The sequence below is a fragment of the Sitodiplosis mosellana genome, unplaced genomic scaffold, assembly GCF_009176505.1.
Source record: "Sitodiplosis mosellana isolate CC-2019 unplaced genomic scaffold, AAFC_SMos_1.0 Smas_scaffold_4, whole genome shotgun sequence".
Lineage (NCBI taxonomy): Eukaryota > Metazoa > Arthropoda > Insecta > Diptera > Cecidomyiidae > Sitodiplosis > Sitodiplosis mosellana.
The window spans coordinates 866241-878902 of NW_022595247.1; the positions used below are offsets into that span (position 1 = coordinate 866241).

General features: G+C 31.8%; 1 protein-coding gene across 3 annotated transcripts in view; it reads left to right on the top strand.

The window, feature by feature from the left end:
• The window catches only part of LOC129566680 (zinc finger protein chinmo), a 58272-nt gene extending 49707 nt beyond the window's left edge, over window positions 1-8565 (top strand). For 2 of the 3 annotated variants that reach the window (XM_055442827.1, XM_055442829.1), the window contains exons 2-8: window positions 187-313; window positions 418-635; window positions 749-1050; window positions 1175-1252; window positions 1326-1449; window positions 1580-1799; window positions 2022-8565. In XM_055442827.1, coding sequence (XP_055298802.1) covers window positions 187-313; window positions 418-635; window positions 749-1050; window positions 1175-1252; window positions 1326-1449; window positions 1580-1799; window positions 2022-2242 — 1290 coding nt within the window. In that variant the 3' untranslated portion in view covers window positions 2243-8565. The remainder of the gene's footprint in view (window positions 1-186; window positions 314-417; window positions 636-748; window positions 1051-1174; window positions 1253-1325; window positions 1450-1579; window positions 1800-2021) is intronic. The other variant, XM_055442828.1, reaches the window with a different exon arrangement.
• Window positions 8566-12662: the final 4097 nt, after the last annotated feature.

Genomic DNA, 12662 nt, shown 5'->3' on the forward strand with positions numbered 1-12662 from the left:
GCATGCAACGCTTATGTTTCTATTGACATTTGTTCGTAATCGTTGAAATGAAAACACTGCTCTAGCTCGTTGCAGCCGGTGTTTACGTTCGTCGCACAAGCACACATCAATCAAAGTGTGCAATCGGTATTTTTTTCCCTTCTCGTTGGTGTAATAACGTCATTTTATTGTTTATTTCGTTCATAGTTTGACAATATGGATCCACAGCAGCAGTTTTGTTTGAAATGGAATAGTTATTCGTCCAATTTGGCGATGACTTTCTCAAATCTCTTCAAATCAGATCTATTGGCTGATGTTACGCTTTATTGTGGTGGTGAGTATTGAATCGACAACAATTTTTTGACAGCCGATCAAATCAAGATTTGTGATTGCATACATTTTGTTAATTTTTTTTTTGTGTTTGGCATCGTGTTTCAGGTACCGTATTCAAGGCACACAAACTCATACTGGCAGCATGTTCAAAGAACTTTGCGGATTTGTTTGAATCGGCACCACCAAGTTCATCGTGTGTTGTTATTTTAGAGGCAACATCGGCTGAAAATATGTCGGCATTGCTCGAATTTATGTACAAGGGTGAGGTGCATGTGTCACAAGAGGCATTGAACAGCTTTTTAAAAGCAGCTGAAAACCTTCAGGTATGTTTGAAAAGGCGACTAGCACAATAGATGCAATTGAATGAGAGAAGAAAAAAAACAGTTTCTAACATTGTTTTGTTGTTGTCGTTTCGCTGTCGTTGTGTGGTACACAGGTTAAAGGTTTGTCAACTGAACATGGACGTTTGGCTGCAGCGCAATCACAGTCACATGAACAAAGGCCCCAAAGAAACAGTTCGTCAGCAACATCACCATCCGCATTGCCGTTAAACTCGATGAAACAAGAATGTGATTCGTTAATGAACCCAAGTAGTTCGGGATTGAGCGGCGGTTTTGCACCATACATACCGCAAATGTATCGGCCGTTTGATGCAACACGCGGCAAAGAACGACAAAGTGTACTACGCGATGGATCACGAGGCAGCGCCGAAAATTCCGGTTCATCTAAACGAGTTCGGTATGTATTCGATCAACGGTTGCATTGTTTCACGATTGACACGATTCAACTGTCACAACCATCAAAATGAACTGTCAAAACATGTGCGAGTTGTTCATGGAATTCATTTTTGTTTTTGTTACAGACCATCAAGCAGCGCCTCATCAACAGCCCCAACGGAAGCAGACACTTTGCAAAATGAGCGCACATCACCTCAATCCAGGTTTGTTTTCGAAAAAAATACCACTTATGTTGGAGTTGCTTTTAATTTTCACACCTTGTTTTACGATCAATAGCAGATATGATAATCACAGCCCCCCAAGTACAACAGCACGAAATGGATCAACGGACAACCAAGACGAACGAAATGGATCAAAAAGCGGACAAGATCAGGATGACGACATAAAAACGGAAAACGACGTAAGTTTCAGTGATTTGGATTCGGTTGTTGGAATTTGAATTTTTTTAAAGTGAAACTAGTGACAAAGAATTGTATTGCCTGAATCAAAGTTTTAATATCGACAACGTGTTTTATTTTTGTTTCCATTAGGCTGGCGCCGAGGATCTACGAATCAAGTTGGAAGCTGATTATTCTCCGCAACCGCCAACATCAAATACGACACCATCAACACCGACATCATTGGTCAGCTATATGGAAACCAAGGACGGTTTGCCACCAACTTTGGCGCAAATTGCACCGGCCGATATGCTCAATGTATGGAATGCGACAAAACTAAGCAGCAAAAGTGGAACTGTCAACACAGCTGACGGTAAGCATACGCATTTTTTCATGTTTTTTTCTTTTCTTCAAAAACCATCTATCAAGTAAACTAATGTGCGAGTCGATGAAAATATTTCATCGTTCCATCAGAACATTTTTTTTTCTGTGGTGTGTGTCAAAATTCAACTAATGTTTGTTTATTTTTTCGTATGAAATGTCAAAAATCGTATGCTTGAATGATGGTGATGATGATGGTGATGATGATGAACAGGAAAAAAATTGAAGTGCCTATACTGCGACCGATTGTACGGCTACGAAACCAATCTGCGTGCACATATTCGACAACGTCATCAAGGTATACGTGTGCCATGCCCGTTCTGTTCGAGAACATTCACGCGAAATAACACGGTCCGGCGGCATATAGCTCGTGAGCACAAGCACGAAATTGCTATAAATCAAATTCAATCGGCACAACCAAATCATGCCGCATAAGCCGGTTTGGCGCACCATGGCATTTGCACATAAATACGATCCAAACGAAAACAAAATAAAAAAGAGAAAAACAAATGAAATGAAAAACATCTTCACCTCGTCTATTCCCCATTTTCTGAAAGTCTGAACGGATGAAGCAATTTACACAATTTGTAACAATTACGAGACCAAAAAAACACACAAAACAAACACACTAAATGGAGACATGTGAACGAGAAGCAATATACGAAACCCAGTGAAAGCCGATCGAATTTGTGTTTATGCATATTTCGTAGAATAAGAATCGCATTTGCGATTCGATCGGGGAAAAAAAATGAACAACAGAAAACTATTGTTATTCACAAAGTTACATACCATTTTCTCGTATTTTTTGCTTCAACAATCAATTCAACAACAACAACAAAATAGAATAATAGTATTTTATTGAAAACTACAGTTTATATACAGAGACATTTTTATTGCATTTAAAACCGAAAGAGAGAGAAAAACAAATTGCAAAACAAGAAAATAGTAATCTTTTTTTACTATCATAAGTTGCAAATATATATTCAATCAATTGAAAAAAAGAAACTAATAGAAGAAATCCGTTAACATATTTTTACACCAACAATAGTCATACGCAAACGTAACAAAGTGGTTTTTGTTTTACAACAAATTATTAATATGATAGCTGATACAGATTTATAGGAAGAGAGAATCAATTTATTTATATTTCGTTTTAACAAAACTTCTTTTTTTTCTACATGAATACAAACAAAATAGCCTTGATATTATTCAAATAGCGTTCGACATTCGGGATATGCATTCGTCGAATGGTCATTTGAATAGTGACGAAGAAGAAAAAAAATAACCAGATATTTACATATTTTTACCGCTCACTGTAATAGTTCATTGCGAATTGTCAGCTGAATTAAGCCGACATACATATTTCGAGATTTGATGAGAGAGTGAAGAGAAAATTCGGCATTTCTTCAGAAAGCACTTTCAACCACACCGAATCAATTCCGTTTTTACATTAATGAAGAATAATTAAATCTTTTTACCCAAGAAACACACATACATACATAGAAAGCAACGCATAATTGAGAAAATACATGGCATTCACAACATTCGATGTGATGACCATATATGTTTTCTTCGGTGCTTTTTTAAGCGTTTATTTTTTAAATGAACAGACCGAGATATTGTTTTTTGTCAAATTCTTTTTCCCGCACGACGATTCTTTCAATAGCCCCACATAAACTACTGTCTATTATATATTTATAACCAATAAGTATTACCGTTTTATTACCATAGACCATTTTATTTACCCATCAAATAGATCTATACACCTGTTTGTTAGTTGAAACTTAAACACTTGCAAACCGAATTCACATTTCTTCTTGATTTTTCTGTTATGCCCCAATTGATAATGAGCAAAAGAAAATTCATCTCGATGATGGAAAAAGATTCCACCATGATTTTGCTCCCAGCTTAAGAAGAAAATACCGACATTTTCTTTGGAAAATGCCGCCACATACACAGAGCAACACGTAATTTAAATAAACAACTCAAGTACCTGCCGTTAATACATAAAGAAAGCAAATAATATAGAATTATTAATAGACATAGACAATAGAAACATAATTGGAGAGCATGCGAAAGCACATACACATACAACGTTTGTAATTAGTTTGGTTTCTTCGATTGGCGCGAGTGAGATATAGATAAAGTTCAGTAACATCAATGTTGTTAGTGAGCAAATAATCTGCTGGAAAAACTTAACGATTTCATGACATCAATCGAATTGACATACAGCGTTAACGCTGATATTGTGCGACCGAATTTGCGAGAGTGTCATGCCATTCACCACGCACACGTGGAAGCACGCAAAAAGTAAACACACATTTTTGCGCAACGTAGAAGTAAAAAACAATAACAAATTCGCTATCGCGAATTTAAACATTTTCGAAACAGTTACCAAGTTACAATTCACACACAAACTCAATTTCAATTCTAAATAAGATAGTAGTTTTGACACAAGTTGTCGGTGATATATAAACAAGCTTACAATTTTTATCTGTAAATAATCTTTTGTTTTTTTTTCTTTATCTCAAAGCCCAGCTGCTTCATCATTTATTATTTTCTTCGTTCTATTTTTTTCTCTTCTACGGCACCATTTTTTCTCCTTTCGTTGTTGGCCCCTACGTGTTATTTTTATTTTACAGACACAGAGAATTACCGTTATTTACACATAAAGATAGTGAGAAAGAGAAATACTACTAAAAAATAGAATGCAGACGTTACAATTAAAAAACAAGACAAACATTCGAAACTGGAATAAATGTGACGTACACAAAACACTCGCAACTAATGGCAAGTGAATTTGCTATTAGATCAAATAGAAATGAAAAAAAAGAAGAAATATGTAAAATCAGTGCCTGAGAACTAATCAGTGATTTTAATAAAAACGAAATACACAAACGGAATTTATATGTGGGCAAAATGCTTTCTGAAAATGTATGACCGAATCGAAAATGGAATCTCAAAATATGCGCTTGATGCTGCAACACATGCAATACAAATCAAACAATAATAACAACAACAACAACCCATAACAGCCACAAAAAAAAACGAAATGTAAATAATTCAAATTCATACACACAAAGTGTCAAGAATGATGTTCACATGAGGAAAGGCAAGGAGGAGTAGGAGGAGGAGGAGAGATTGAAAGAACTCAAAATCATACGTTTGGACCGAAATTTTTGAAGAAATGATTTGATTGAAACAAAAAAAAAAAGATTACTTAGGCAAGGTGTAAAAAAGTACCACTTTAGAGAATAATATCCATCGATTGGATAGCCCAAAAATAAGAACATAAAACAAAAATGTGTGTAAATGTTTAAACAAAAAAAATCTAATAATCGTCGACAAGTGAGAGAAAAAGGAAAAGGAAAAAAGAACACTCGTAAAACGAAACAAAATAATTAGCTGTTATGGATATGAATTTTGAATGAGAAACAGAAGAAGAAGGAAAAACGACGGAAACAAAGTTACCGATGAAAAGAAAAACAAATGGAAAGCGACAGGATGATAAAATAAAATGCTTGAGAATCCAAGTGAATTTACCAACGTTAACCATTTTATTTATATTTTAAGAGCGAATGAGAGAGAAAGGGAGTAAGTGAGACACTACACGTCTCTATACCAATCTCTCTCTCTCTCATCAAGATATTAAACCAACCAAGCAGTGACCATGCGCCACCCAATAATATTATTATTTTATTTTTTTGTCTAATTTTACGTTTTTACCGAATTTACGTTTATTATTTTTCGTTTTTGTTTGATTTTAAATCAACTAATTTTTGTAATAGCAGAAATTGGCAATCAAATTGCAATTTCTTGCCCATGTCCCCCTCAAAACTTTGCAAATCGCTTTTTGTGTATAACATGAATACGTTATTATATTTCTTTTTTTTAGACAGATTTTATTTCTAATTATTAGTGAATTTTTTTAAAAATGTGTACATAAAATAATGGAAACAATTTCATTTTGTAATCTAAACACATACACACCAATTGCTTCCTTGATACTTTGGTACTCTTGAGAGCTTGAGCTAAACACTAACTGGCCAATTTTACATTAAATTTCTATCCGTTTTTCTTTGAGTTTTGAAACATTGTTATGAAAACGAAAGAGAATGATTGTTTTTTCAAATTTTATTCTTCTTTCGATTAGGCACATTTAAATCACAGGTTAAATTTTAATTTGTCCAAGAGAAAGCGTGATAAAGCCTACAATCTATTATTATTTCTGACTTTGTTTTCAAACACATTTCAATTGATTCTTTGTTTTGTTTTCCGTTCCGATTTTCTTTTACTGTCCGTACACCAAAAAAAGAAAATAACAAAATATCGGACACTCAGCCCAACTTTCATACCAGTTGATTATCTGTGATTTATGATCAATAAGAATGTTTAAAACATCTTCTTCTTTATTTTTCATTTTTCTGTTAATTTGTTCTATTTTTTTTACTATAATTTTTTGTTTTTGTCTTCATTTTATGCTCCATTTCGATGAAGATCAATTGTGATTTTGTACATAGACATCGACGCCCGATTCGAATGAGAGAAATTCAAATAGAAAGAAAAATGAATGAGAAGTGTAATTCGATAGATAGTTACGATCAATATTTTTTGTTTGGTTGGCGATTCAGTTTTGCTGCTGTACAATTTTTTTTTTCAATGTTGGTTTTCGCCGGTAAAAAGAAAATGGTTGCAAAAGGGAGAAAATCGAGCATATGATAATAAATCAAGAAAATTCAGTTTTAACTGAGACAATTTTTCTAAGAAGCTTGTTGAAATCGGAGCATTCTAATGAAGAAGCTCGACATGAACGCATCAAAATTTTTCTTTGGACGCTCCAAAATTCGACACAGAAAAGAAGAGAAGAATGGAAAACAAGTATGAGCAAATTTTCGAATGAACTTTGAGAATGGAATGAAATTATGGATGCAAAATTGTATGGCTTATTCAAAATGAAACAAAAAAACTAACCGCAAAAAACGTATTTGGAAACATGAAAACCATCCGAATTACATTCGCTATGTGGTATCTACTCAAATCATGGGAATCACATGTCCGAAAAGATGCATATTTTTTGTGTATTCAACCCGCGAAGAATTTTAAATTTTTAACCAAACTGTACATAAAAAAACATATTAAGAAGTTTGTTGTGAAAATGTGAATGTTTTGAGTTCGCAGATTGACGTAAATTAAAGAAATGAATGGAAATTCGCTTGAAAATGTAAACAATAATTTAAATTGAAACGAAAAATCGTAAAATATTTGGAGCTCTTTTGAAGAGGATCCGCGCTCCAGTTACCAATTCAGTTGTTGGGAATGATCAAATCATCGCTGATCAACTAACGACAGAAAATTTAACCATTTAATGAAATAGAAAAAAAGAAGGAATATTAAGTAAGCAAAAGCCCACAAAATATCAAGGAAACAAAAAAGGAGTGAAACAGAAAAAAATACACACATTTTTCTTTTATATTGTTTCTATGCCTAAGTTACCATCTAAAATATCTTTTTTATAACATTTAAGTAAAGTGGTGGAATCGAAACCATGGAATAACTTAAAAAACAACAACAAATGGAACATGATTAGAATTATACGCCGCGATACAAAATGATCCATAAAACTGTATGCATTTAAAGAGAGAGAAAAACACATGAATCCAAAGCCACACAACACATTACGAGTAAAAACCAAAATGCAAATTGAACAATTTGTCATTTCAACAGATATACCTCAATTTTAGTTTTTTTTTGATAAACTCCAATTTTACAATAATGAAATTCTTCTTAATAATTATCGTATAATAATTGAACAGACTGTAAACTGAATACCTCAGAATCGCGACTTCCCCGGGTTTTTTTTTCAGTTAGTAAAAATAAATAGTTTCAGGGATTTCGATCATTCGGCTTCAAATAGTGTTTCATTGACAAGCATTTTTGAGTAGACGCCAATTTGTCTTGAAATGTGCTCATTTCACTGCATTTTTTCTTTGTGAACAATACACAAACTACTAATTCAGGGATTTTCGATTCCGTCGCCCTCCTATTCGTACCGAAAATGAACAGAAAATACGGCGCATTTGATTGGTTTCACACCCATCAAAAAAATATAACAGCATTATTCATGTTTAAGAGTTTAGGTATTCCTGCAAACAAACAAAACAAAAAACTAAATGTCGGTATAAATGTGTATGTTTTATAAAAGAAATTAATGTTTAAACTAAAAAAAAGGAAATAATAACACTCAACTCAGGGATTTTTTTTTTAAATTTGCCTAATTTTAAAAAACGAAATTGTGCATATTATTCATGTCGATCAATAAATTCTTTATACCCAGACAATTAAACGTAAATTTGTGGAATGATGAAAACACCAAAGCGCGCGCGTGAAACCAACACCCCTTTTTTGAAAAAATAATATCAAACTCAAATTCTTTCTCAGGTCAAAAATAAATGCAACAACAAAAACATATGCAAGTCGAAAAAATAAACATTTTTTTAAAAAAAGGGTGAAAAAAACCATTACCATTTTCATTGTTGTGCAAAAAACATCGTTATTTTATATAAGGCAATGACAACATATTAAATCGTCTGAGCACATTTACGACAAAGCAAAATTTCAAAAGTAACCACTTTTTCGACATAATCTAAAAGAAAACATAAAAAAATTCGTAATTTATGTGTATTGTATACAAGAATTAAAAACAACAAAAAAATAAAAAATAAATTAAAATGTAAACCTACCTTTAAACAAAAAAAAAACTCTATTAAACCGTGAGAGACACATCTCTCCGGGATAATTCATGGAAATTATAACATAAAACGTCGTACAATTGGGAATATAAGTTGCGTAAAATTGGAAACAAAAAATTATTGAAACAGAAAAACTAAAAACTGGATCTTTAATAAGAAGGCAAAAAAATACATACTTATATGCATTTTAGGCGCTCCAATATCTTTTCAAAGAAATTTTAAGGAGAATAAATACAAACATTGAGCTGTCGTATGATAAAATTCACGTAAGAGAAAACAAAATTGATTATTATAAATAACCAGGGCGCCGGAATTATTGAATTTGGCACCTAGTATGTACTATTCGTTTAGATTGTTTTTTTTCGGTTAATCAAGTGGGTTTTTGGTATTTTTTTTGTTTGTTCAATATTAAACAATCGTAATAATTACAATAGAGGGAAATTTTTTAACAAAAACATGAAAAAAAACATAAATTTCAATGCGTAAGAATTTTTACTAGATTTAATTGGAAAAACTAAAAATAGAGAGAAGAAATGTCGCAAAACGACTTTAAAATTGCTATAAATTACCCCATACACACCTAGTAAATATTGGAAGAAAACAAACATTATGGTAACACATATGTGTATACAAAAAATATTGATGCAAATCCTGTTTAGGCTAAAATTTTAGTGAAAAAAATGAAATACAAATTGAAAAAAATGCAAAAAAAAAATTAAATTACAAAGAGAAATTACTATTCTCAATGTTGAAAACATTAATATGATTAATTATAATTTTGGTGTAATTGGATGTAAGCAAAATTTAAACATTAATCCAAAATAAGAAAAAAAAATATGAATGAGGAAACACACACACACAATCACATTCAAAATCTCTTGTTCAAAATTCTTAACCACATTGAGCCAACTCAAAGGCTCAAACCTCTTGAGTTCAGGCGCATTTTTCGACGAAAATGAACATCGAAAATTCGAAAAAGATCAAATTCGAACATGATCTAACTCGAAAGTGCGATCGATTCGATGTGGTATTGTCGAACTAAAAAAAATACATTTTTTCCTAATGATCGGCTAATAAAAAAGCAAAAAAAAAATAAATTCTACATATGCCACCCCAAAAAAAAATTAAACATCAACACACTCCACATAAACACAGATGCACATATTAAAAAACACAACTCTTGTTAATCACACGCATACACAAAATAGACGATACAGAAGAGAAAAAAAAATTAAACGGATGATATGCATAGATTTTTTTTATCGATATAAGAGAATAAATGTAATGAAAAACAAACTCAGGGATTCACTTTAGGTACACAATCTTAATTTTTTAAGTATTGATCATTTATTTTGAACGGTCATTTTTCGTCGATTTACGTTTTTTTCTCCGATTATGATTTTTTTTAAACCATATAAAGTGCAAAAATTATACATTTTTTTTCTTCTTCTTTTAAGTACCAGTCGTATTTACATTTATGAACTAAAAACAACAAAAATAATTAACACTCGCACAATCACATACACAACCACCATAATAAACGAAAAAAAGAGTAAAAAAAACCGGATGTTCTCATTTTACTACCTCATAGTCAAGTAAAAGCAAAGAAAACACGTTTCCCCCACATTGCGTACTAAACGAAATCAAGTGAGAGATGTAATTGAGTGGCGAGATCATTAAAAGAAAATATGTTTCATGATGTATATAGAAAAAAAAACCAACCGTACGTCAATCCACATGAATGACAAACGAAATGATCCAAACGAAAGAAAAAAAAATTAAATATTTGAAACAAAATACCGGTAATATAAGCTAGGCTCAACAACAGTTTCATTGATTTTTTTTTTTAATTATATGAGGAAAAACTGCAATAACCAAAACTGATTGTACCAACACTAAAAACTACTAAGCTATTTCAAAATGGTTAATGATATCAAATTGTTATTGCTAAAATGAGATAGAGATAAGAAGGAGAAAAACACGAAAAAGAGAAACATCTGAGCAACAGAAGAGAAATTCTAATATATAAAGAAAAAGAAGCTAAACAGAGAACAAAATAAAATGCAAAAAATCATAATAGAAAAATTTAAACATTTTTATTTGTTTTATTATTTTCTTGTTTTTTTTTCTATTCAGCCATTTTATGTTTTATTCCCATTCTTACCTTCAAATCCAGCCCTGCACCCTTAGACTCTTGTTTTGTTGGACACTTTTGTTTTGTTTGTTTTTATTTTCAGTTTCAGCGTATTCATATCTTGACCCAGATCATATCTTTTTCGACTACGGACGCAACACATTTCTCCGCACACTTTTCGATGACCGTTTTCTGTTTACTATTTTCTATCATTCCGTTTTTTTCGTTTTCGAATCTGTTCTTATGATTTTGTTATACTTTTAGTAGTGCGAGTCAAATAAATTTAAAAAAAAACATCAACACCATCACCTAAAGAGTACAAACTAACTTTTAGAAATTAAAGCATTTTACAAATCGCTAAATGAATTGAAACCCAAAAACAACAAAATTCGGTGTAATTTTTCGATTTAAAACCAACCGCAATAGAGGTGACATAAAAATCATGGTTTTTGGATATGCAAAATTTTTCATTCGTCAAAACATGTACGAGAGTCTGGATCAACTCAATTTCCGCAACAAACAACAACAACAAAACAAAAACAACACAATTTTCGAAAGTACAAAATTTCAGGAACAATTTTTCGGTGTCGTCTCAAACAAACAAAAAAAAAGTGAATAAAAAAGCAAAAAAAAAAAACACACACAAATTAATCAACAGCATAGTACGTAATTTGAGGAAATTTATAATCAATTTGATGTTGATCTAAGTGGTAATAAAAAAGGAGCACGATAAAGGTGACTACAGTTTTAAATTGATGATTCATCATTGATGAGATGAATGCATCGTCATAAAAATTCTTACATAAACAAGATACGAATATACGTAATTATTAATAGAAAAAAAATGAGATAAACAAAAAAAAACTATTCTACTTGATAAATATACTCGTAAACACACTTGATAAAAACCCATTCAAATGAGAAGCTATACAGTTTTTCGAGAAATTATTGACAAACTTCACCTGATGATTGATGTAGTAAAAATGGTTCGATGGGAATTTAAAACAACATCAACAACACAACCAGCATCACACAACTGATTGAGATCATGAGATTGAGTGAGTGAACGAGAGCGCGTTCAGAAGAAGCGCTCCAAATGGATTTAATAATGAAAAAAAAAACACACTTTTTTGCATGTTATTTAGTCTGAATTGGATATACGAAATATGCGGATATTAAGAGCCCTTGATTATGCATCAACCCTTTATATTCTCGCCTATGAAGCACGGGCTGCGCTCATAATTTCTTAGCCTCATTTTCCAGCAAAAAATGAACAGACAACCACTTTTTTGTTCCACTTTTTCTTTGATAGGTAAGTGAAAATAAGTAAACTTATCGTTTTTTTGTCGGGTTCTGTGCAAAGAAAAAAAGAAACCTTCACTTCGTTTTTTTTTCTTAGACAAATTCAAGAATAGATATTATCGAAATATTTTATTTAATTTATAAACAAAACCAATAAAAAAATCTATAACATGAATTTATTGATATGATGTAGTCCGTGCACTGATTGGAAAATGTATTATAAGAAGATGAAAGAGAAATGAAAGAAAATTAGACTTCGAGTCTATATATGTTTAATTGGAAGTAATCCCAAATTTTTTGTTTGTTTTTTCTTTTGCTTGAGCAAAGCATACTTCGTTCAATAGAATGAGAGAAAATTGTAACACAACTCTATGTAACACATTAGATGGAACGTTAGACTAAAGAATTTAATAAGCGCAGCTGTTGATGAGATCGAATTTGACATGACATATATTGTGGAAATGAGACGAAAACAAGAGGAAAAACCAAACCTAAATCAATAATAAATGTCAGAGATTCGATGTCATGTGTAGCTTATGTGGCGTTTACCATGATTACTTGTGAGAAGGAAAACCAAAAAAAAATGTGTGGAAGGTGAATTAGACAAAAAAATGAAACCCTTTTACATGTACCGATGTATACAAACAAAAAACCCAGAATAAAATGAAAC